This window comes from Caretta caretta, chromosome 27 (genome assembly GCF_965140235.1).
Source record: "Caretta caretta isolate rCarCar2 chromosome 27, rCarCar1.hap1, whole genome shotgun sequence".
Lineage (NCBI taxonomy): Eukaryota > Metazoa > Chordata > Testudines > Cheloniidae > Caretta > Caretta caretta.
Window position 1 is genome coordinate 214687 of NC_134232.1, and position 25644 is coordinate 240330.

General features: G+C 49.5%; 1 protein-coding gene across 1 annotated transcript in view; it reads left to right on the forward strand.

Moving 5' to 3' along the window:
- The window catches only part of SCN4A (sodium voltage-gated channel alpha subunit 4), a 153596-nt gene that overhangs the window by 41902 nt on the left and 86050 nt on the right, over positions 1 to 25644 (forward strand). Inside the window, exons 2-6 of the mRNA XM_048830400.2 lie at positions 325 to 642; positions 11116 to 11234; positions 16569 to 16658; positions 17447 to 17575; positions 21487 to 21578. Of these exons, the coding sequence (XP_048686357.1) occupies positions 379 to 642; positions 11116 to 11234; positions 16569 to 16658; positions 17447 to 17575; positions 21487 to 21578 (694 nt within the window). The 5' untranslated portion in view covers positions 325 to 378. The remainder of the gene's footprint in view (positions 1 to 324; positions 643 to 11115; positions 11235 to 16568; positions 16659 to 17446; positions 17576 to 21486; positions 21579 to 25644) is intronic.

A 25644-nucleotide genomic window follows, 5' to 3' on the forward strand; every position in this document is an offset into this window, starting at 1 on the left:
TGGATCAAAAAAGCCACGCTCACTAATCGGAGCGGTGGCAGACTCAGAGCGGGACACAGAACATACACTAGCCACTGACGCGGACACAAGAGTGCACGGTACGTCCTGTTACTGACCATAGCTCTATGACAGTGCCGAACTAGCAGCTGTATTCTGCTGTCAGTTATGCCGTCTTGTGGGATTCGAATTCAGCAATTAGGGTCACTCGCTCGCCTCGAGGAAACAAGAACGTCACATTGTGGATCACATCCCAGATGGAGGAAACTCAGCTGCATGTGAAATTGATGTGGCATGAAACAGACCTGTTCCTTTCTGTCGTTTCAGGTTTTCCCCTTCCCAACAGCCCAGGCAGAGGGTTTCTGAAAGCAGGATGAGAAGATGGCAATCCCGCCACATGTACCCGGTCCCGATAATCTCCGCCCGTTCACGCGCGAGTCCCTCGCGGCCATAGAGCAGCGGATTGCTGAAGCGGAACAGCTCAAGATCAAACGGCAGCATGTGGAAGTGCTTGAGGAGGAAGAGCTGAAGGCCAGCAGCGATTTGGAAGCTGGGAAACCCCTCCCGCGCATTTATGGGGATCTGCCTCCTGAACTTATCGGGGTGCCCTTGGAAGACCTAGACCCCTTCTACAACGATAAAAAGGTAGGGAAGTAGGAGCCAGGCCCTGCTGAGAAAGGGCTGAGGGACAGCCACCACCTTCTCAGAGAGATGGGTCCTACCCAGACTGCTCAGGCCAGGGGCTGCCAAACCCCAGTAACTGTTTATCTGTAAAAAATGGAACAGCTTTAACAGGAGAGAGACCCAGATTCAAATCCTGTCTTGGCATTGGGACAATTGAACCGGGGTTTTGCCCATCCCAGCTAAGTGCTCTGCCCATGGAGCTGCCCCCCTCCACCTCCCATTTCGGGGATTTTGCCTGCCTTTTGGTCAAATACTCAAAATCAAAGCGTAAAATGTCAAGCTGGGTTTAAATGAAACATTTAGTTTTAACCCCACTTGCACCTTGGTCTGACTTTTCAATCAGCCCAAAATTTTTGAAAATTTGTTTTTAGTTTGGCCTGAAATGAAACTTCTTAAAAAATTACTTTTCTGAATTGCCAAAAACCCAAAAAATTCATTATTTGCCCAGCTCTCTCCCAAACCCAGAATGGAGCCAAATCCTGCCAATGGGTCTTTGCTGTGGATTAACCCAAAATCCCAGCTCCCAAAACCGCTGAGCTTTGGGACATCCAGAATCCAAACCCGGGTCCAAATCCAAAGTTTGCACCGTGGCCCCATCTCTAAATGGCAGAATCTGATTTGTGCCTTTTCTGCCACATTTCCACCTTCTGGAGCAGGCAAAGTTGATAGGGATTTGCTCTGGGTCACTCCACATAATCTTCAGGGGCTTTCACTAAATCAGTGCCTGGTTTTGGAAATCCAGCTCCTGGGAGTTCCCCACCACATGTTCTGAGCCTGCTACAAGCATCTCACCACTGAGCTCATCCACATTGGTTTTGAAGCTGCCCATTGGGTTGGGGATGCCTCAAAAACGTGAGCGGGGGCACGAGCTGATGCCATGGAGGGGGTAAGAGTCTGAGTAATGACAAGACTTTGGAAAGAGCTGGTCACAAACCAGAATTTCCTTCTGTGGGAAATCAAGACATTTACCAAAAATGTTGTTCTGGATCAGAACAAAAAGCCAAAACTTCAAAGTTTTCCATGAACCAAAAATTGCAAAAACAATTTCATTTGGGACCACCAAAACATTCCATTTCAATGGTGCTGAAACTTTTCATTTCATTTTGATTTATATTATATAGACACAACATTAAATATATATAAATATAATATTACAATTATTATTTTACTATTGTATAAATCATCTAAATGAAATAAATAAATAGGACACCTTTGAAACAAAATATTGACTTTTTCACATCAAATTTTTTTGTTAAAACCAGCACATTTCCGCAACACATTAGAATTTTGACAAAACTGCATTTTTCAGTGGAAAACTGTTTCGTCAACATTTTTTCAACTTGCTCTAGGTTTGGATGAGCCCTTGTAGGTCTGGCTGCCTCTCCAAGGCTTCACCTCTCCCTCACGCAACCATTCATCCGTGTAACGCCATTAACAGTGATGGGGTCACTGAACGAGCTAATTTAACTATAAACATCCATCTGTGCCAGCATATAATGCTTTTCATTGACTCTATATTATCATGTGGCACCTCTAGAATGGAACTTCTGCCCCCCCCCCCCCCCCATAACGTCCCATCCTACCATGGAGAAGGTGCAGGCTGCGTAGCTCCTCGATTCTCCAGTATTATTAGGTGAAGACTTTCAATGATCATGAGTCAGGACCATTCTGCTTTTCCTGCTGCCCCTGCTCTGCCCATGCTTTCTTGAAAAGAACTACCACCCTAACAGTACTTTCAACTCCTTCCCCATGTCCTGGCACTCACAGAAACATGGCATCCCCCTGACTGACTCAGCCTTGTCAGCTGTGCACGATCAGGGTGTTTTTTCATTATTACACATCTCACACCTCCAATCATTCCCTAGGGAGAGGTGAGACTCTGGACTCCTCCTCTCCCATTTCTGCTGGTTCCAGACCTTTTATGCTGACCTCCGGCTCCTTTCCTTTGCAATACAAGTGTAACCCTTCTGCCCATCAGAGTTGGCAGCAACAAGGGCCGGGTTCAATATCTAGGGGATCCATTCCAATAACACAATGCAAACCAGCTCGAGCCCCCACCCAGTGACCTGGGACAAATATATACCACCCCCACTGGGCGCCTCCCAGAGGCAATACTTCCCCTCTCGCAAGCACCTACTCTGAGTGCAGCAAAAAGCCTTTTAATAAAAGAGAGAAACAATGTGGCATTATGTTGGGGAAACACCACCAACAGGATTCATAACACAACCCATGAGCAAAAAACTCACCCCAAGCAAATTGGGGCATGCCCTTTGCCTTTTGTTCTTGAGTCCAGCAACCCCAAATCACCCAAAGTCCCAAAAGTCCAATGACCCAAAAGTCTCTGTCCCTGGTCAGGGCAGCCCCAGAGTTCAAAAGTTTATCTACAGAGCTTTACCTCCCAACCTGGATGGAGATGGGAGCGGAGGTAAGAGGCACCTTACATGATCTGAAGCTGACCACCCCACAGCTCCATAGGCCTTCGCTTCGCTCCGCCAGCCGCTCCACAAACTCCTTCGCTCAGCTCTGCTCCGCAGCCCACCAGCAGCTCCCACTGTCCCACAAACTGCTCCGCGTCCCACCAGCAGCTCCCACCGTCCCATGAACTGCTCCACCAGCCTGTCCACAAGGCACTCCAGCCGTCCCGCAAACTTCTCCACAATATATCTTCAGGCTCCCCCACTACTTAACACAACGCTCAGTGATTTCAGCTCTTAGTCAGTTCCGCTCTTTGCTGAATTCAGCTTGTAGTAGGGGAGCCTCAGTGCTGGTACACCATTAGCCCAAAGTGAGCTCAGCAGCATGTAACTAGACGCCTAATGAAATCAAAATTAGCTCTGATATTCCACAGTGAAGAGAGGAGGAAGTGCAATTAGCATGTAAGGCCCTCACCAAGGGGCCCATACCACCAAGTATTAATACTTGTCCCCTACCTCTCTCAATTCACAGAGTTTTGGAACCTTGCCTAGCGAGTGCTACTTAGTTGATGGTGAGTCCCTCCATCATAACAAAAGGCCAAGTACAGTTCCAAGCACAGTTCCCATAATCAGGGTAACAACAATTTATTCTTCCTGCCCCAATAACAGAGACACTGGGGATCCCACAGCAGCCAAAGTGACCATTTGGGCAGCTATGGCCTCATTCTAGGCGGGGTGGGTGTGCCTATGCAAATGAGATTGGCCCCTGAAGTTCTTTTCCATAACTTGCCACACCTCACCACCAGCTGTCAGGGTGGAGCTCACCCTGACACTGCTTACACAAGCATTCTCCAGATTGCCTATTCTCAAAGAGTCTCTGCTCTGCTGTCAGCTTGAACTCTTCAACGACTGCCCCATCTCTGTAATTCTCTTCAACTCTCAACTCAATAAACATGCCAACTAACTTGAGCGTCTCTCCCCCAAAATGGTTCCCACACACTTCATGCTACCGAAACACTCTAGCTAATGCTTCTCATGACCTTGTCTTGGCCATATCTTAACATTGTCCCCCTTCCCTTGATTGTGTCTGTTTGTCTTTAGATGGCAAACTCTGGGGCAGGGATCTACCTTCTTTTCAAATTAGAAAGCACTTAGCACATTGTGGGCACAGCTAGAAATAAACAGTGTTATCAATTTTCTCCTTTGTTTGGCTGCAGAGTATTCTGGCATACAGGGCAGAGCCGTTGCTATTTATATTATCAAGACTCTTTTGCAGAACACTGCAGAATGCAAAAAAAACCAAAAACAGTTCCCCTGACTCCCTCCCAAGTCCCACTCCTGGCATGGGGTGTGTGCTGTGTGCTGCACTCCCAATTTTTCTCAGGCATTTTAGCCAGAACTTGAGATAGAGACGTTCTGAGGCTCTAACTTATGCCAAAGTCCAAGCAGGCCCCTAGACAGCCTGAAAATATTTGAAGTCCTAATTTGCTAGACTTTCAAAAAATGTGAGTCAGGGCTGAAAAAATCACGAGATTTTAAAAAATATAATAAATCTGGGGTCTTTTTCTTTGCCTTCTGTTTTTTGCGGATTTTGGGGTGCACTTGTGTCACATTTTCAAGCTTTTCTCTGCAGCCATGAGGGCTAGATTCTCCCATGACTGTCTGCAGGAGCTGGGGCTTGAAGTAAAACATAAAATATTGTGAGAGTCACGATAAAGTCATTGTGAATATCATCAGATTTTTCCCACCTAAAGAAAACTGCCCATTTGTCCATCACTTGCTCAATACTACATCTTGCATAAAGGCCTGTTCCACATGCAATCGAATTCATAGGGCAGGTGTAGTTTCTGACAGGTTTCAGAGTAACAGCCGTGTTAGTCTGTATTCGCAAAAAGAAAAGGAGTACTTGTGGCACCTTAGAGACTAACCAATTTATTTGAGCATGAGCTTTCGTGAGCTACAGCTCACTTCATCGGATGCATACCGTGGAAACTGCAGCAGACTTTATATACACACAGAGAATATGAAACAATACCTCCTCCCACCCCACTGTCCTGCTGGTAATAGCTTATCTAAAGTGATCATCAGGTGGGCCATTTCCAGCACAAATCCAGGTTTTCTCACCCTCCACCCCCCCACACACAAACTCACTCTCCTGCTGGTGCTAGCCCATCCAAAGTGACAACTCTTTACATAATCAAGTCGGGCTATTTCCTGCACAAAACCTGGATTTGTGCTGGAAATGGCCCACCTGATGATCACTTTAGATAAGCTATTACCAGCAGGACAGTGGGGTGGGAGGAGGTATTGTTTCATATTCTCTGTGTGTATATAAAGTCTGCTGCAGTTTCCACGGTATGCATCCGATGAAGTGAGCTGTAGCTCACGAAAGCTCATGCTCAAATAAATTGGTTAGTCTCTAAGGTGCCACAAGTACTCCTTTTCTTTTTGTAGTTTCTGAGTTACTCATAGAGCTGTAGGATAGTTCTGCTGTTTGCTCGTGGGTGTTCTTAGTGACGCTTAGTGAACTGGATTTTCTGGACATGGTCCCTTGCATTCAGAATATCTTCTGAAGAGTCCAAAGAGTTTTTAATTATTTCTAGAGAGAGGAGAATTCCCTTAGTTTGGCATGGCATGGTACATTCTATATGTTCTGTGGCATGTTCTCCAGTACCTCCAGGCCATGTTCTCTGAGCCATTTCTTAAGCCATGGCATCTTGTTATAGTATGTTCCCTCAGCTGATTTGTGTGGCATGTGGTGTGGCTTGTTTCTTTGCATTTCTTGGTTTTACGACCAGAAGGGAAGAAACAGCAGGAGTGAGGCTGATTTGTTATGTGTCTGACCCAGGATAAAATCAGGAAACCCTGGAAAGGTTTATGGGAGACCTCCTGAAATGTCCAACTGGATCTCCACAGCAAAGGAATTTAGATCTGCTTTGAAGAAGCAGCCACAATTTTAGCTGCATCTCCAAATGGATCCTCTAAACTGTCACAGGAAATAGCAGCTAACAGTGAATCGTGCAATATTTACACTATCTCCTGAAAATAAGGCAAAATTGTTCTTATATGTAATTTTTGTCAGCGATTGACTCCCTCTTTCTGAGCAACTGCAGTGTATCATGGGAGTCCCATGGGTGTAGTGCATCATGGGAGATGAAGTCCGACTAGGGAGCCTGGCGTATAGGGCAAAATGGGGGTCTGAAGCACCTGACTACAACTCCCATGAAGCATTGCGGTGCCATTTCGGACATTAACTTTTAGGTTTCTGTATGTTTGGTTTTTTAGAAAAAAGTCAAAATTTTCCACTGAAGTGGACACTTTTTATGAAAAAAAATCATTTTGTTGAAGACCCAATTTTTCATCGAGAAGTGGTTTGGATGGAAAATGTCTGACCAGCCCTAGTTTTAATGTAGTGCTCTCCATGTGCTAGGCACTTTACAGAATCTATAGTATTGCAGGGCCCCTGTTCCCAGGGAGCTCACAAGTATAACAATATCGCACCACACAGACAAAAGATATGGGTGGGAAGACAACTGAGCACACGGTATTTTTGCCCTTTCCATTTTTTATGATTTTCTCCCAACCTTCTTAATGGCCCACTCAGCCCTTCCATGCTATGACCCTGTCACGCTGTTGGGAGTGGCTCACGACTGTGAGTGCCAACCTGTCAAGAAGCAGGGCAGACACCCCAAACCAGTTGTGTGTTCTACAATTAGATTTCACCAACCCAGTAACAAGTGTGACCTCCTAAAGTACTATTACAGTCTTACCTGCCCCCTTGGGCGATCCAGTCTATCTTGCCACTAAGGCAAGTTGGACTTAGTGATAGTTGGGTGCATAAGTGCCAACTTTTCCTGGTGCCTCCAGCCTCGCCCCGGCCTCGCCCCACCCTGACTCCATCCCTGCCCCGCCCCCCATTCCAACCCCTTCTCCAAAGGCCCTGCCCCAACTCTGCCCCCTCCCTTCCCCTATTGGACTCCTTCCACAAATCCCCGCCCCGGCACCCCCTCTTCCTGGAACCTGCTGCGTTCCCCCTCCTCCCCCCTCTCTCCCAGCACTTGCTGCAGTGCGGCAAGCACTGGGAGCTCGGGGGAGAAGCAGGGACATGGCACACTCAGGGGAGGAGGCCAAGGCAGAGCGGAGGTGAGCTGGGGCAGGGGGGCGGGGTGGGGAGCTGCCAGCGGGTGCAGAGTACCCACCAATTTTTCCCTGTGGGTGCTCCAGCCCCGGAGCACCCAAGGAGTTGGCACCTATGGTTGGCTGGTATACACCAAAGCTCACAAAATATTCAGTCACTTACCCCAGGTCAATTTATACCTCCCATCTCATACCAATGACAACGCTTTTAGCCAATCCTATCGTAATCTATCTAAGGACTTACTAACTAAGAAAAGAAAGGAGAGAGTTATAACATGGTTAAAGCAAGCAAACGTGTGTACGCTGATAAGTTACAGTCTGTGGTCCCAAAAGGTGAGGCCTCATCTGGAGTACTGTGTCTAGTTTTGGGCCCCACACTACAAGAAGGATGTGGAAAAATTGGAAAGAGTCCAGCGGAGGGCAACAAAAATGATTAGGGGACTGGAACACATGACTTATGAGGAGAGGCTGAGGGAACTGGGATTGTTTAGTCTTCAGAAGAGAAGAATGAGGGGGGATTTGATAGCTGCTTTCAACTACCCGAAAGGGGGTTCCAAAGAGGATGGCTCTAGACTGTTCTCAGTGGTAGCAGATGACAGAACAAGGAGTAATGGTCTCAAGTTGCAGTGGGGGAGATTTAGGTTGGATATTAGGAAAAACTTTTTCACTAGGAGGATGGTGAAACACTGGAATGTGTTACCTAGGGAGGTGGTGGAATTTCCTTCCCTAGAAGTTTTTAAGGTCAGGCTTGACAAAGCCCTGGCTGGGATGATTTAGTCGGGGATCGGTCTTCTTTGAGCAGGAGGTTGGACTAGATGACCTCCTGAGGTCCCTTCCAACCCTGATATTCTATGATTCTATGACAGAGCTGCAGTAATCTGTCAGCACTGAATGTCTTTTAGGGCTAACCCAGTTTGAGCCTGGGGATCTCTGCTTCTGGTTTGTAGCTCCAGCCCTGTGAGACTCCAAGAAGCAAAAGAGATTAAAAATTTTCTTGGTCAGCTATTTTTATTTCCCTTCTTCCAGAATTCAAGCTGATGGGATGAGCCCTTTTTTACATAGCCTCTTCTTGGATATAAGGGGGCAATTAAGAAAGTCTTTGTATTGTGATGTCCCATAATGGCCCATTTAGTTTTGATCAGCCTTCTTGATGGGCAGAAGATGATCCCTCGTGCAGGGTTCACAGTTTCAGAGCAAACATTTTTTACAGTGGCAAAGCAAAAACTTAAATATTACTGTATCGCATGTGATAAAGAAAGTATAGGAGACTACCACATGCAGCAGCTTACAAGCATTTCAGAAAGTCTAAACACTAAACACATGGCTATAAATCCAACAGTACCCATCTCCACCACACGAAGGGCTAGTCTACACTGGCAATGTTAAAGCGCTACCACGGCTTGTGTAGTCGCAGCATAGCGACCACCTCCATGGGGGGGCGTAGCTACCAGTGCTGGGAGTGCGGCTCTCAGCGCTGGGGAACTGTCTACACTGGTACTTTACAGCGCTGAAACTTGCTGCGCTCAGGGGGTGTCTTTCCACACCCCTGAGTGAGAAACTTGCAGCGCTGTAAAGTGCCCGTGCAGACAAGCCCTGACCCACAGGGGAAACAGACTGGTCTCCAGCAATGACTTTGTCAGTGCTCAGCTGAGGCCTAAAGCTTTGGCAAGAGCTGGCACCTGGCCTGCCAGCATCACAGGCCCTCCCATCCAGTGGTGGATTATCCAATGGGTCCATGGGGCCCGTGCCCAGGGGCCCCGTGAAAATGGGCGCACCAGTGGAAATCTGCCATGGGGCGGTGGAAGCCCGGAGCCCTGGTAGAAGCCACGAGATGGGCAGGGGAATCCCCAGCACCCAGACCCTGGCTGCGGCCCCAGGCCCTGGCGGGGGGACAGAGCTTCTCCAGTCTTGGGACCGCAGTGCAGGGGGCAGAAAGTTGTCAATGGAGGGCGGGGCTGCGAGGGGAGCAGAATGAGGAGCAACTCTGGGCGAAATGGGGGTGGGGCCACGAGGGAAGGGAGTAGAGTGGGGGCAGGGCTATGGGGGAAGGGGCAGAATGGGATGGGGCCATGGGTGGAACAGGGCCAGGGCCATGGGGGAAGGGGCAGAAAGGAGTGGGGCTGTGGGTGGGGTCACCGGTGGAAGGGGAGGAATGGGGGTGGGACCACAGGCGGAAGCGGTGGGGCAGGGCGACGGTTCCGGTGCCAGGGCGTGCCCACTTGCTCTGGCCCAGGGCCCCAGGAGACCTTAATCCACCTCCGCTCCTAAAGCCCAGCAGGATCTTAACGGCTCTCCCAGTAACCGGCTCCTGCCCTTCACCTCCACACAATGCCCTGCTCCACCAAAAATTAATAGTGAAGATCTGAGACCTGGAGCAGGCTCCTGAGGCTATGACTGTACCCCTTAGTCAGCTGCCGCCGCTCCAGATTCTACCACGGCTAGTGTCATCTTCCATAAACTTCCCTGTTTACATGCCAGACTTCCATGAATAGCTCAGACAGAAGTTATTGGCTTGCTGAAATAATTACTGGGCGGGGTTCTCTGGCCTGTGTCCAGCAGGAGGTCAGACTAGAGGGTCATAATGGTCCCGTCTGGCCTTAAAAATCTATGACTAGTTTTCTTCCGATATTTGACCAGCTCTGTGAATGATTTGCATGGGCTTTCCTTGCCTGGCACACACTGAGTAGCCTCCAGCACAGTAAGGCGCTATGCATCTGCATCTGAGGTTGTAGGAAAACTGACGTGCTATTATATTGTCCTTCATGGGAAATAGATGCCCAGGAGGCTAACAAGGTGCACAGATGTCACTGACAATGGAATCTGATGCGCACAAGAAAGATGGAAAGAACCCCAGAGATCACTCAAGACAAAGTGCCACCCTAGGCAAAACTTCAGTGTGCCGCCCCCCCCTCTTCATAGGCAATGGAGATAGGGGGTACCTAAGGCCACTGCCCCCCCCCACCATTTTTGAGAACCTGAAGAAGGCGGGGGGGACAGGTGCTGCCCTTGGCCCCTAAACCTTCCCTGCTGCCATTACAGAGGGGCATCTGGGCCAAATCTGAGACAGTGTTGTGGTCGGGAGCACGCTGCTCAAATGCCGCTCACAATGCCGCTCAAAAAATCATTTCTTCCAGAAATCTGCCACCCTGGGCAACTGCTTAGTTTGTCTAAAGCCAGAGTGGCCCATGAAGTTTCCCAGCTTGACTCTCAGATCCCAGGTTGAGTTTGCAAGGCTGGCAGCTAGAAAAAACAACAACTTTTAATGTGTTAAACAGCACATTTGAACTGGTGTCATTGAGACATAATAGATGTAGAAACCCCCTTAATACTTTTTATATAAAGACATTTTTCACGGTAGAAGCAGTTTGACATTTGAACTACTCAATATCAGCTAAATTATTCTAATATAGCCCTGATTAAGCAACAGTCATTATCATTGATTATCATTAGCACGAGCCAATATTCTCATTTGAAAAGAGACCAAGTATGGAAAATTTCATCTCCGGAGATCTCAAAAATTATGAACATCTGAAAACATGAAGCTATTGTGGAAACTTGATTTTTACATGACCTATAGATGACACCATTAGCAGCCATGCTAATAATCAGTTGAAGCTAAAGTTATACACTGATCATTCAGATATCCACCAACATCTAGCACTCTAGCTTAAGGTTTTATCCTTCTGCCCATCACCTAGGATCTGAGCACCATCCAGTGAAATGTATTAGCAATAGCATAGTCCATAGTGAGATTCATGGAGCTGCTGACTTGATTTTGGACATAAAAGCTCTGCTTGGGGTAGCCTTATGTTTTTGTTTGTTTGGCTTGTGTGTGTGTTGTAAGGAGGGAATAATGAATCTTCCTTCTCTCTTTGTTTTTCAGACATTCATCGTCCTAAACAAAGGAAAAGCAATCTTCCGGTTCAGCGCAACCCCGGCCCTATACATGCTAGGACCCTTCAATCCCCTCAGGAGAGGTGCCATCAAAGTGCTTATACATTCATATCCTTTCATAAATTAAACAGTAGTAAGTCATCAGGCCCAGATAGGATTCACCCAAGAGTTCTGAAGGAACTCGGATATGAAATTGCAGAACTACTAACTGTGGTATGTAACCTATCACTTAAATCAGCTCCGGTACCAGATGACTGTAGAGTAGCTAATGTTACACCATTTTTTTAAAAAGGTTCCATCCAGGATCACCTCGATCCTGGCAATTACAGGCCAGTGAGCCTAGACTTCAGTACCAGGCAAACTGGTTGAACCTATAGTAAAGAACAAAATTGTCAGACACATAGATGAACATAATTTGTTGGGGAAAAGTCAACATGGTTTTTGTAAAGGGAAATCATGCCTCACCAATCTACTAGAATTCTTTGAGAGGGTCAACAATCATGTGGGAAAGGAGGATCCAGTGGATATAGTGTACTTAGATTTTCAGAAAGGTCCCTCACCAAAGGCTCTTAAGCAAAGTAAGCTGTCATGGGATAAGTGGGAAGGTCCTCTCTTGGATTGGTAACTGGTTAAAAGATAGGAAACAAATACATGGTCAGTTTTCAGAATGGAGAGAGGTAAATAGTGGTGTCCCGCAGGTTCTGTACTGGGACTAGTCCTATTCAGTGTATTCATAAATGATCTGGAAAAAGGGTAAACAGTGAGGTGGCAAAATTTGCTGATGATACAAAACTACTCAACTATAGAACAGCTTCCATATGAAAATAGATTAAAAGGGCTGGGACTTTTCAGCTAGGAAAAGAGACGACTAAGGGGGGGGGATATGATAGAGGTCTATAAAATCATGACTGGTAGGGAGAAAGTAAATAAGGAAGTGTTATTTACTCCTCATAACACAAGAACTAGGGGTCACCAAATGAAATTAATAGGCAGCAGGTTTAACACAAACAAAAGGAAGTATTTCTTCACATAAGACACAGTCAGCCTGTGGAACTCCTTGCCAGAGGATGTTATGAAGGCCAAGACTATAACAGGGTTCCAAAAAGAACTAGATAAGTTCCTGGACGATAGGTCCATCAATGGCTATAAGCCAGGATGGGCAGGGATGGTGTCCTTAACCTGTTTGCCAGAAGCTGGGAATGGGCAACAGGGGATGGATCACTTGATGATTAGGGGGCTGGAGCACATGACTTATGAGGAGAGGCTGAGGGAACTGGGGTTATTTAGTTTGCAGAAGAGAAGAGAAAGGGGGGATTTGATAGCAGCCTTCAACTACCTGAAGGGGGGGTTCCAAAAAGGATGGAATTAGGCTGTTCTCAGTGGTGGCAGATGACAGAACAAGTTGCAGTGGGGGAGGTCTAGGTTGGATATTAAGAAACACTATTTCACTCGGAGGGTGGTGAAGCACTGGAATGGGTTACCTAGGGAGGTGGTGGAATCTCCATCCTTAGAGGTTTGTAAGGCCCGGCTTGACAAAGGGCTGGGTGGGATGATTTAGTTGCTGCTGGTCCTGCTTTGAGCAGGGGGTTGGACTAGATGACCTCCTCAGGTCTCTTCCAACCCCAATCATCGCAGAGTGTGGGGGAGTCAGGGCCCTCCACCCCCCACTTCCTGCGATTCACTGTGACTCTCAGCCAGCCAGTAAAACAAGAAGGTTTATTAGATGACAGGAACACAGTCCAAAACAGAGCTTGTAGGTACGGAAAACAGGTCCCTCAGTCACGTCCATCTTGGCGGGTAGGGAACCCAGACCCCAGTTCTGGGCCTTCCTCCGTTTCCCCAGCCAGCTCTAAACTGAAACCCTCTCCAGCCCCTCCTCTGGCCTTTGTCTCTTTCCCAGGCCAGGAGGCCACCTGATCTCTTTGTTCTCCAACACCTTCGGTTGGCACCTTTGCAGGGGAGGGGCCCAGGCCATCCATTGCCAGGAGACAGCGTGTCAGCCATTCTCTGTGCATACAGCATCACACTGGCCCTCTAGGGTTCTGCAACAAGCACACACCATTATCCCATCATCTAGATACTTAAGAAATGTATAGGGGAAACTGAGGTACCCACACAGTATTCAGAGAAAACATTAAGAACATCTCCACTTCGTCACATCTCTCCCCCCTTCAAGACTGAACTGAGTGGGGTCACTTTAGCCGGTGACCTGGGGAAGTTTGAACCCACCAACATTCCCATGGATGCCCCAGCATCTTTCCCATTCCTTGGTGGGAGTTACACCAGGCCCTTCCAGTTTCACGCCCTCCCTTAGGTTAGGTGTGCTTGATGGCCCTCGCAGGCCACATGTGGAAAGGTTTATGTGGCCCGGGCCCTTTTGCCACCCCAAAACCCCTGGGGTTCAAACTGAGATCGGGTCTTCTCCCAGCGCTCCAGTCTGGAGGGCTGCGATTCGGGCTCTCTTGGTTAAGAGCCCTCTTCCTGACCTTGGCCATCCTCTGACCAGGTGTCTCTGTCACCAGCAGCTCGGCATCAGCCCCTTTCATTGGATGCAGCCACATCGGGGGAGAGGGGTCAGTGTACACAGCAAAGCGCCACAAAATAGATACGGCTGCAGCTTTTCAAGGGCCTGCCCCATGGCCAGGCATTTCTTCTCGATGGCCACATAGTTCTAATCCCAGGACTGCAGCTTCTTGCTCAGGTACCTGATGGGTGTCTCCCCACTTACAAACAGCTTGCATCAGCACTGTGCTCAGCCCTGCATCTGAGGCATCGGTGAACGCTGCAAAGGGCTTGGCAAAGTCTGGCTTTACCAGATTTACTGGGCCCTGGATTGGAGCCTCCTTCAGTGCCCAGAGAGGCCTCTCGCACTGCTCAGTCCAGACCACCTCATCTGATTTACCCTTCTTACATAGCTCAGTGCTGGGGGCAGCTAGCAAGCCAAAGTGGGGTACAAACCTCCGGTAGTACCCCGCCATCCCAACAAAGGCCTGGACCTGTTTCTTGGTCTGGGGAACAGGCCAACCTCTGATCGTCTCCACCTTGGCCAGCTCCAGGCTTGGGCAGCCACTCCAAACCTTGTGGCCCAGGTACGACACCTCTGCCATCCCCACCTTGCACTTTCCAGCTTTTACCGTCAGTCCTGCCTCCTTGAGGCAGCCCAGCACCCTCTTCACCTGGGACACGTGTTCCTCCCAGGTCTGGCTAGAGACACAAATATCATCAGTGTATACTAGGGCCAAGTTCTCCATCCCCCTCAGTAACTGATCCACCCGGCGCTGGTAGGTGGCCAAAGCTCCCTTGAGGTCAAAAGACAGGACCAGGAACTCAAAGAGCCCCAAAGGGGTGGTGAAGGCAGATTTCAACCTGGATCTGGGTCCAAAGGCACCTGCCAGTCGCCTTTGGGGTCATCCATAGTAGAAAGGTAATGAGCCCCCTCCCCACCCCCACAGCTTGTCTAGAATCTCACCAAGCCTAGGCATGGGGTAGGCATTGGACATGGTGATGGCATTAAGTTTCCGATAGTCCCCACAGAATCGGATCGACCCATCTTTCTTGGGGACCAGCCCCACGAGTAAGCCCATGGGCTGTTGAACGGCTGGATCCCCTCTAAAGCCAGCATGTCCTTGACCTCTCTCTCCAAGTTCTGGGCTGTTTTCCCAGTGACTCTGAACAGGGGAAACCTGATGGGAGGATTGGCTCCTATCTCAGGGAAAAGGTCCACCAGGGGATCTTCCCACTTCTCCTCCCAATCGTCCCTTACCAGGTCCAGGGGGTCCCCTCACTCTCCTCCCATACAACAGCTCGAAAGGGAGGAAGACTATGGATTCCTGGGGCACTTCCCTGTACTGCAGGTGGGACAGGTACTTGTCCCAGTCCTGCGCAGGTCAAGGAAGGAAAGAGTGACTGAGAGCATCAAAGGCCACAGAGATACTGAGGGATGGGGAACAGCCAGGAAGAGGAGGCCCAGCCAGGAAGAGGAGCAGAGATGTTGTGGGGGGGTTGGGGGAAGACAAAAGCCAGACTGAAGGGGATCTAGGAGCAAGGCCGGATTTCTCATTGGGCACATGCCTAGGGACGCCGGCATTCTAGGGGTGCCTATAAATGCAATTTTTGCCGCTCCCAGGTCCTGGCAGGGGTTGGGGCCAGCTGAGGGGGAGACAGCCCCACACAGCCCTGCTGGAGCACTCCTAACTTAACCCAGTGGACACAGTCACCTCCCAGCGGGGCCAGTGAGTGTGGCCAGAGGGCAAGACACGGGAGAGTGGGTCTCTGAAGGGGCTTGTGGGGGGGATCTGGGCAGTGAGGGGGTGGGGGATGCTGGGTAGTGGGGAGTTTGTGCGGGAAGCTGGGCAGTGGGGAGTAGAGGAGGTTTGTGTGTTTCGGGGTGCTGGGCAGTGGAGGGTCTGTAGACAGAGGGGCGCTGGGCAGTGGGGTGCCTAAAAGTTAAAAGTGGCGGTTAGGAGGTCCGAGCCGCTGCGAGCACTGGGGGCCACCCCACAGCTCCCGGCCGCCACAAGAGTCCACCCCACAGTTCCTGGTCACTGCGGTCGGCGGTGGGGGCCTGGAACTGTGAGCCGCAGGCGGCAGGGGACACTGGAGAGCTGAGCCCCTGCAAGCAGTGCCGGGCAGCTGGAAGCCGGGGCCCCCGCAGCTGCCCAGCCAACGGGAGTGGTGTGGGGACCCTGCTTAGGGGCACGCAAGGTATAAATCTGGCCCTGCCTAGGAGGGAGTTCTCCAGCTGCCAGCAGGTGCAGCGTGTACTAGGAGCTGAGAGGTCACGGGCAGGAGGAGATAGGGCAGAGGCGGTCAGGTCAGTGAGGGCAGCAAGGTGTGCAAGGAGAATATGAACAGAGAAGTGTTCACCTGCTCTGGTCAGGAGAGTCAGAGATTTTTAAGGCCAGAAGGGACCACCGTGATCACACAGCCTGACCTCACAGGCTTGCCTGAACTCATTCCTGCTTCGAGTCAAATAGCTCTAGCTGAACCTGAGCATCTCTTTAAGGGGCCCATTAGTGCCTGTGGTGAGGGCTCATCTCAGCTGCCTGAAGGGCCCAGTAGGTGGGGGCAGGTTGCTAGGGAGAGAGGCGGGGGGCCAAAAGGAAGATCCTGTTTGCAAAGTGGCTAGAGGTTGGGGGTTGGGAAGGGGAGAGGAGGGCCAAGGGATGCCAGGAAGGGCTGGAGCTTGGGGCAGGCTGTGGATGTGGCTGGAGGTGGAGAAGCGACCATAGTGAAGAGGGACACTGGTGAAATAGTTTAAGCTTTCTTCATCTCTGCGTTGTTCTGAAACGCCAGGCATCTCGTCTGGGAGCCGCACTCCAGGGCTGGGATGGAGGGGAACGCTGCATGTGCTCTTACCGCTGCACCCGGCCTTGGAGAGGATTCGGGGGGAGAGGGGAGCCTGTGACATGCCCAGAGAGATTTTCCTTGACCTGGTTATAAATTATTCAGCATGTTTATCATGATCACCATTTTGACCAACTGTGTGTTCATGGCAATGAGCGACCCGCCACCGTGGGCCAAGAACGTGGAGTAAGTTCCTTTCCTCCCATCGCAGCTTGGCCTCCTGATGGCACTGGAGAGGGCGGCCCCTTTCGCTGCATGGCTGCTCTCTACAGAAATCTGTCCCGCTTATCGGAGAGGGGCCTGAGGGAAAGGGGTGAAGGGGCCTTTGGAAATAGGCATGTGTAGTTTGGAGACCCCTTGACTGAGCTATCGCCATGTTTGTGATCTCAGAACCCAAGTTTGTGTCCAGCTCTAGACTTTGCAACCATGGGCACATTTCTGAACAGCCTCCCACCACTACTCACTGCGGCTCAGCTGCAGGACAGACAGGGCTCCGAGCAGGCAGCAGGTTTTTGAGGACTCAGTACCCAAAATTTGGGGCCAGATTACCAGGGCTCAGTGCCCACTATCAGTGCCAGATTTTCCAAAGAGCCTCCCATTTAGGCGCCTAAACAGGGGCTGAAGTTTTCAAAACATCCAGCAGCCCCGGTGGTGACACTAATGGCCCAGACCTTGCGTGCCTTCACCATGCTGAGCTCATTTGGAAATCCGGCCCCTGGTGCTGAAAGTAGTGCTGGTAGTGAGTGGCCCATCTGTATTAACGTTCCCAATTTTGCTAATGCTAGCAGAGCTCAGCTGCTGTCAGCAGCCATGGGAAATGACTGATAAGACATATTTTCCAACCCTTTTCCCATGAAGGTCCCAGGACCCATTTTTCCCACATACACATAACATTTTTGCAAGTGTCTTGGATAGTTTTCCCTTTGAGCTGCTTGTCTTGTCTACTTACCATAAGTCACTGTTTCTGCTTTCAGATACACCTTCACTGGGATATACACCTTCGAGTCCATGATAAAGATAGTAGCCAGAGGATTTTGCATTGACCAATTTACATTCCTACGTGACCCATGGAACTGGCTGGATTTCAGTGTTATCGTTATGGCGTAAGTATACTCAGTAAGGGACGTGGCACAGGCAGGAAGCCCAGCTAACCAAGTTGTAACATCTGTGGTATAGGATGAATTGGAAACAAATGTCTGGAAAGCCACAGATGTTAGCCACAGATGTTAGAGCTGGTATAGTCTACAGTGGGGGTATGCCCCAATTCCTGCACTGGATGGCCAATCACTAAAGTAGCCACACCCTAAATGTAGACAAGGAGAGCTGTGATTGCATTGGTGGAGCTAACCCCAGTGCCAAGCAGGGTTAAACGTCACTGGGGCATATTGTGACTTTCCTTGTCTACACTTGGGGTTTTGCTCTGGTTGGTGGCCCCCTATGGTCACCTAGCCTGTCCCTCTCAGTCAGGCCTGGCTTGTTACCTCACTTTGCCCAGGAAGAATCAAATTGTGCTACTTCCTACCCATATTTCTAGTCTCTCTGCAGTGAATCTCTTCCTATTATTTCTCTGTCCTCACTAGTGTTCACACCACACCCCTTCAATATTCGCAGGGACTGGTTAATGTGCCGGCTGCTCCCTCTTCCAGGTGGGCAGTGAAGACGTTAAATCCGACCAGTCCTAACCCTGTTGACTGCCTCACGCCACTGCTTGGCTCCCCATGCTTTGACCTGTCAGGTTCAGCCTTGCTCCTCATTCACAGTCCCTCAGATGGTGTTTCCATCCAAGCAGAGTCAAATTAGTTTAGCTAATAAGGTTTAGCAAGTCACTGTAGCAAGTATTGTCCATCTCCTTCATGCAGCCTTCTCACTCCTGCAGCGCTGCTCCCTCATCCGAGGGTCTGAAAATGCTTTGCAGGTTCGGCAGCCGCTGCGTGGAGTAGGGTCCATCAGAGTCCCAGCAGAGGCTGGGAGTAGCTGAGGAGTTCCCGGTCCATTCTGGGCCAGGGTCGATACCAAGGGTCAGAATCCAAGTAACTTTTCAGGGTCTGAGTCAGGCGCAAAGTCCAGAGCAAGCCGAGGTAAAGCCAAGAGTTTCAAGAGCACAGAACAGGAACCATCATGGACATCTGCTGGAATGCCCCTTGGGTTTGTATAGAGCCGGGAGCCAAACAGGAGCCATGAGGCTGCTGCCTATCAAACCCCTAAGTTGATCTCAGCCAGTCATGGGACATGGCACACGGGCTGGGTAGAGCTCCTGCTGGGGGACAGCCTGGAGGTGCTGGCTGCCTGGTAGCTCAGCAGCCCTGGATTCTATACCTGCAGGGCCCTCTGGCGAAGGCTCCTTCTCCCCATTTTACAGATGGGAAAAAAGAGAGACTCTCTTTTTAAAAAAGGGAAGAAGGAGGATCCTGAGAACTACAAGCCACTCAGCCTCACCTCAGTTCCTGGAAAAATCATGGAGCAGGTCCTCAAGGAATCAATTCTGAAGCACTTAGAGGAGAGAAAAGTGATCAGAAACAGTCAGCATGGATTCACCAAGGACAAGTCATGCCTGACTAATCTAATTGCCTTCTATGATGAAATAACTGGCTCTGTGGATGAGGGGAAAGCGGTGGACGTGTTGTTTCTTGACTTTAGCAAAGCTTTTGACACAGTCTCCCACAGTATTCTTGCCAGCAAGTTAAAGAAGTATGGGCTGGATGAATGGACTATAAGGTGGATAGAAAGTTGGCTAGATTGTCGGGCTCAATGGGTAGTGATCAATGGCTCCATGTCTAGTTGGCAGCCGGTATCAAGTGGAGTGCCCCAAGGGTCAGTCCTAGGGCTGGTTTTGTTCAATATCTTCATAAATGATCTGGAGGATGGTGTGGATTGCACCCCCAGCAAGTTTGCAGATGACACTAAACTGGGAGGAGAGGTAGGTACGCTGGAGGGTAGGCATAGGATACAGAGGGCCCTAGACAAATTAGAGGATTGGGCCAAAAGAAATCTGATGAGGTTCAACAAGGACAAGTGCAGAATCCTGCACTTAGGACGGAAGAATCCCATGCACCGCTACAGACTAGGGACCGAATGGCTCAGCAGCAGTTCTGCAGAAAAGGACCTAGGGGTTATAGTGGACGAGAAGCTGGATATGAGTCAAGAGTGTGCCCTTGTTGCCAAGAAGGCCAATGGCATTTTGGGATGCATAAGTAGGGGCATTGCCAGCAGATCGAGGGACATGATCGTTCCCCTCTATTCGACATTGGTGAGGCCTCATCTGGAGTACTGTGTCCAGTTTTGGGCCTCACACTACAAGAAGGATGTGGAAAAATTGGAGAGAGTCCAGGGAAGGGCAACAAAAATGACTAGGGAAATGGAACACATGACTTGTGAGGAGAGGCTGAGGGAACTGGGGTTGTTTAGTCTGCGGAAGAGAAAAATGAGGGGGGATTTGATAGCTGCTTTCAATGACCTGAAAGGGGGTTCCAAAGAGATGGATCTAGACTGTTCTCAGTGGTAGCAGACGACAGAACAAGGAGTAATGGTCTCAAGTTGCAGTGGGGGAGGCCTAGGGTTGGATATTAGGAAAAACTTTTTCACTAGGAGGGTGGTGAAGCACTGGAATGGGTTACCTAGGGAGGTGGTGGAATCTCCTTCCTTAGAGGTTTTTAAGGTCAGACTTGACAAAGGCCTGGGTGGGATGATTTAGTTGGGGATTGGTTTTGCTTTGAGCAGGGGGTTGGACTAGATGACCTCCTGAGGTCCCTTCCAAATCTCATATTCTATGATTCTATGATTCTCTCCTGTAGGACAACCTGCAGGGAAGGGCAGGGGAAAGATGCTTGCGCTCCTCTGGCCTCCTCTTCACTTGGAAAGGGAATCACAATGAAAGACTATTTTGATCCACTGAGTTTGGTGACATGATGCTGGCCACCAACGACCGGCTCCATGCAGACCAGGATGGGTGGTACCAGCTCCTGTGGGCTAAGCTCTGGTCCCAGGAGGCGTGATGCTGACTCCACTGTTAAACACCAGGCCTTGCTTGCCATGCAGGACCCAGCGGGTTCTCTGCTCCATGGGGATGGAATGGTGGCAGCCCAGAGGGGCTGCTGTAGAGTCCGACCTCCCCTGCTCCCACCAGTGGCTCTGGAACACTTTTAATAGTGGCGGTGCTGAAAGCCAGCCCTCTTACCGCGTCTATGTCTGTCCCTGCCCCCTGCAGAGCTGGGGCTGGGAGCAGGGCCATGTCTCCGGGAGGGGGGACCCAGACAGGGGTAAGGGGACCAAGGCTGGGGCTACAGCTGGGGTCGGGGGCAGCAGCCGGGACACCAGGCATGGGGCCAGCAACGGAGCCCTGGTTGAGGGGCAGCAGCCAGGACCCCACATAAAATCTGGGGTCCTTCAGAACCCCCCGCACCCCTAGTTACCATGCCTATGGCTCCCAGCCTTCCCAGATTAGTGTTGCCAACTCTCTAATCGCACAAAACCTAACACCTTAGCTTGCCCCTGCCCCAAGGCCCTGCTCCCCGATCACTACATTCCCCCTCCCTTGGTGACTCACTCTACCCTACCCTCACTCACTTTCACTGGGCTGGGGCAGGGGGTTGGGTTGTCTAAGTGTCCGTACACCACCTAGTGCAGTGGGGCCATGGTCCAAGACTGGAACTCAAGGGTGCTATCATCATCATCGTCAGGAATCAATCGGTATAGCTCACCTGGTGTAAAACTTCCCAGTATAGACAATACCACAGGCACCTTGCTCCTGGGAGCTTTCCCCAGCCCTCTCAAGGCAACACAGCTCCAGTCCTTCCCCCATGAGTCTTTGCAAGTAGCTGTGAAGTGCTAACAAGTCCTCTTCAGGCACTCAGAGCAGCACACAGCTATAGGCTCTCTCGGAGGCAATGCTGCAGGTTGGCAGCTCTACTGCTTTTGTCTCTGAAAGTGACCATGCCCTAGAGTGCGGCAAAACACCCCTCACGTCCAGCTGCCACAGCAGAGCAAAGTCTGAATCCGTCTTTCCCCCTCTCCACAGTTACACCACAGAGTTTGTGGATTTGGGAAATGTCTCAGCTCTACGAACGTTCCGTGTCCTCCGCGCACTGAAAACAATCACCGTGATTCCAGGTGGGTCAAGGAGCATTTGCCTTCCAAACCATCTCTGTTCCTTTCCACAGTTTAAGCTTTAACTTGAAAAACCAGCCGGCTTGCAGATCTTTGCCCTGCACCTTGGATTGTCCCATGCACCAGTGCAAAATGAGTGTGGAACACTCCTGTTCTTGTGTGATAGTGCTTTATACCCCCTTTGCACTCACTGTCACTGGTGTAACTGTAACTATACAGGTTGGAGGATAGTGGAGACAATGGCCCCTTGCCTGTTGGGAGGCGAAGGCATTTTTCTTTGAGCTGGGGGCATTCTGGCTTTGGTAGTGCTAAAAGCTCCAGCAGCATTGCCAGCCCGGTTATAACACCCTGCTTCCGCTGGTGCATAACTTTGCAAAAAAAAATGTCTTTTTGAGCTGACATTCTCCATGGCCCAAAGTGATTTTTTTTTGAAAACTTTGAGGAAAATGCATTTAAGTGTTTCATATTATTTTCCGTCTTTTACAAAAAGGCATACGTTTCAGGCTTTGACTGTCTACACTTGGAGCTTGGCGTGTGTTCCCAGATCGTGTAGACATACTTGCATTCACCCTCATTGGGCTAAGGTGTAGCTGCGGTAGCCCGGGCAGTGGCGAGCGGTGGCCTAGGCTAGCTGCCCAGCACTCAAACCTGCCTGGACCCCCTAGGCGTGTGTAGGCGGTGGCTAAGCTAGGCCACCGCTTGCCGCTGCCTGGGCTACCGCGGCTACACTACTGTTTTTAGCACACTAGCTTGATAAGAGCTAGCACAAGAGTGTCGGCATGAGCTGGGGGTCACACCCCTAGCTCCAAGTGTAGATGTAGCCTTTAGGGTCAAATCCTGCTGGTTTTTACACATGTGAGTGGGTCCCATTCATTCAGTGGGGCTATTCATGAGGAGAGATTATTAAGACTGGGACTGTTCAGCTTGGAAAAAAGCCGACTAAGGGGGGAGATGATAGAGGTCTATAAAATCATGACTGGTGTGGAGACAGTGAATAGGGACATGTTATTTATCTTCTCACATAGCACAAGGACCAGGGGTCACCCAATGAAATTAACAGGCAGCAGGTTTTAAAAAAACAAAAGGAAGTACTACGTCACACAACACATTCTCCACTAAAAATGTTATGCTTATAAGAAGCACAACAGGATCTTTTTCAGGGGAAAAGGCAATGTGCCACAATTATTGAAGATACAACAATTAGCATATGCATTCAATCACACCACAAACACACACAGTGTCCCGCCAGTCGATGTTATAGTTACCAGTCCAGAGTTGGGATCAATCTGGTGGCCAACTAGGTTGATCACAGATAGGGAGGATCCAGGTTCCATTGGTCATGACACAATGCTCCGGGAAAGTCTTGATAGCATGAACCCAAAATTTCATGGCCAGGCCCCCTGTTTATATAGTGATTTTCCTTCACTGGGACCAGTGAGTTTTGCACCATCATGCTGTAATCAATTGTTTGACGAGTGCTTGTTTTCATAGAATTATAGAATCATAGAATATCAGGGTTGGAAGGGACCTCAGGAGGTCATCTAGTCCAACCCCCTGCTCAAAAGCAGGACCCATACCCAATTAAATCATCCCAGCCAGGGCTTTGTCAAGCCTGACCTTAAAAACTTCTAAGGAAGGAGATTCCACCACCTCCCTAGGCAACGCATTCCAGTGTTTCACCGCCCTCCTAGTGAAAAAGATTTTCCTAATATCCAACCTAAACCTCCCCCACTGCAACTTGAGACCATTACTCCTTGTCCTGTCCTCTTCCACCACTGAGAATAGTCTAGAACCATCCTCTCTGGAACTACCTCTCAGGTAGTTGAAAGCAGCTATCAAATCCCCCCTCATTCTTCTCTTCTGCAGACTAAACAATCCCAGTTCCCTCAGCCTCTCCTCATAACTCATGTGTTCCAGACCCCTAATCATTTTTGTTGCCCTTCGCTGGACTCTCTCCAATTTATCCACATCCTTCTTGTAGTGTGGGGCCCAAAACTGGACACAGTACTCCAGATGAGGCCTCACCAATGTCGAATAGAGGGGGACGATCATGTCCCTCGATCTGCTCGCTATGCCCCTACTTATACATCCCAAAATGCCATTGGCCTTCTTGGCAACAAGGGCACACTGCTGGCTCATATCCAGCTTCTCGTTCACTGTCACCCCTAGGTCCTTTTCCACAGAACTGCTGCCTAGCCATTCGGTCCCTAGTCTGTAGCTGTGCATTGGGTTCTTCCGTCCTAAGTGCAGGACCCTGCACTTATCCTTATTGAACCTCATCAGATTTCTTTTGGCCCAATCCTCCAATTTGTCTAGGTCCCTCTGTATCCTATCCCTGCCCTCCAGCATATCTACCACTCCTCCCAGTTTAGTATCATCCGCAAACTTGCTGGGGGTGCAATCCACACCATCCTCCAGATCATTTATGAAGATATTGAACAAAACCGGCCCCAGGACCGACCTCTGGGGCACTCCACTTGACACCGGCTGCCAACTAGACATGGAGCCATTGATCACTACCTGTTGAGCCCAACAATCTAGCCAACTTTTTACCCACCTTATAGTGCATTCATCCAGCCCATACTTCCTTAACTTGCTGACAAGAATACTGTGGGAGACCGTGTCAAAAGCTGTACTGCTCTCCCAGCAGATATCAGGAAAATTAAAGTCACCCATGAGAACCAGGGCATGCCATCTAGTAGCTTCCGCGAGCTGCCGGAAGAAAGCCTCCTCCACCTCATCTCCCTGGTCCAGTGGTCTATAGTAGACTCCCACCACTACATCACTCCTGTTGCTCACACTTCTAAACTTAATCCAGAGACACTCAGGTTTTTCTGCAGTATCGTACCGGAGCTCTGAGCAGTCATACTGCTCCCTTACATACAGTGCTACTCCCCCACCTTTTCTGCCCTGCCTGTCCTTCATGAACAGTTTATAACCATCCATGACAGTACTCCAGTCATGTGAGTTATCCCACCAAGTCTCTGTTATTCCAATCAAGTCATAATTCCTTGACATCACCAGGACCTCCAGTTCTCCCTGCTTGTTTCCAAGGCTTTGTTTATATTCGTATATAAGCACTTGAGATAACCTGCTGATCACCCCTCATTCTCAGTATGAGGCAGGAGCCCTCCCCTCACAGACAATTTCTTAAATTGTCATTCTCATCCTTTATCTTGTTCTTTTATTAAGTCTCTCAGGGAGTTACCCCAGGCTGGCTTTAATCACACCTATCCTGTCCCCATTGATAGGTGCCTGTCTCATCTTTAGAGTCGTCAATCTGCCCTCCTCTGACATTTCAATAGGGGCGTGTTGCAGCCTCCTGGCGCCCTTGCATCTGTCTCCGGTTTCTCCCTGGAACATCTAGTTTAGTGATGGCCTTCACACTTATCTCTTAATACACATTCCTCATTGACATACAAAACAGAATTAATTTACACAGAACATTTTGAACAGGAATATCAAATTGCAATTCAAAAGAAAAACAATCACAGCATTCTTTTACTTATTTTAAAATGCTAAACCTACAACAAAGCGGTGACCCTCAAAGGTCTATTGCTGCCTTGAAATCAGTCCAAACGTAAAGAAATTCTGGCTGATGCATCTCTACCAATGGCACATTAGGCCATTCCTTTCTGCTACTCAAAAAGGGTGGCTGGCAGGATATGGTCAAATCATACATCAATACATTTGATACATGCTACATTATTATCTTATTCTTTATCCTTCATTCTAGATTATACAAACTACAAACATAAAATCCTACTAATACAAAGCCAACCTGCGTAACTCATTGCCAGGAGATGTTGTGAAGGCCCAAAGCATAATTGAGTTTAAAAAATGTCAGTTCATGGAGGATATGTCCCTCAATGGCTATTAGCCAAAATGGTCAGGGACACAAGCCCATGCTCTGGTTGTCCCTAAACCTCTGACTGCCAGAAGCTGGGAGTGGGTGACAGGGGATGGATCACTTGATAAATTGCCCTGTTCTGTTCATTCCCTCTGAAGCATCTGGCATTGGCCTCTGTCAGAGACAGGATGGCCTAGCTGAGCCACTGGTCTGACCCAG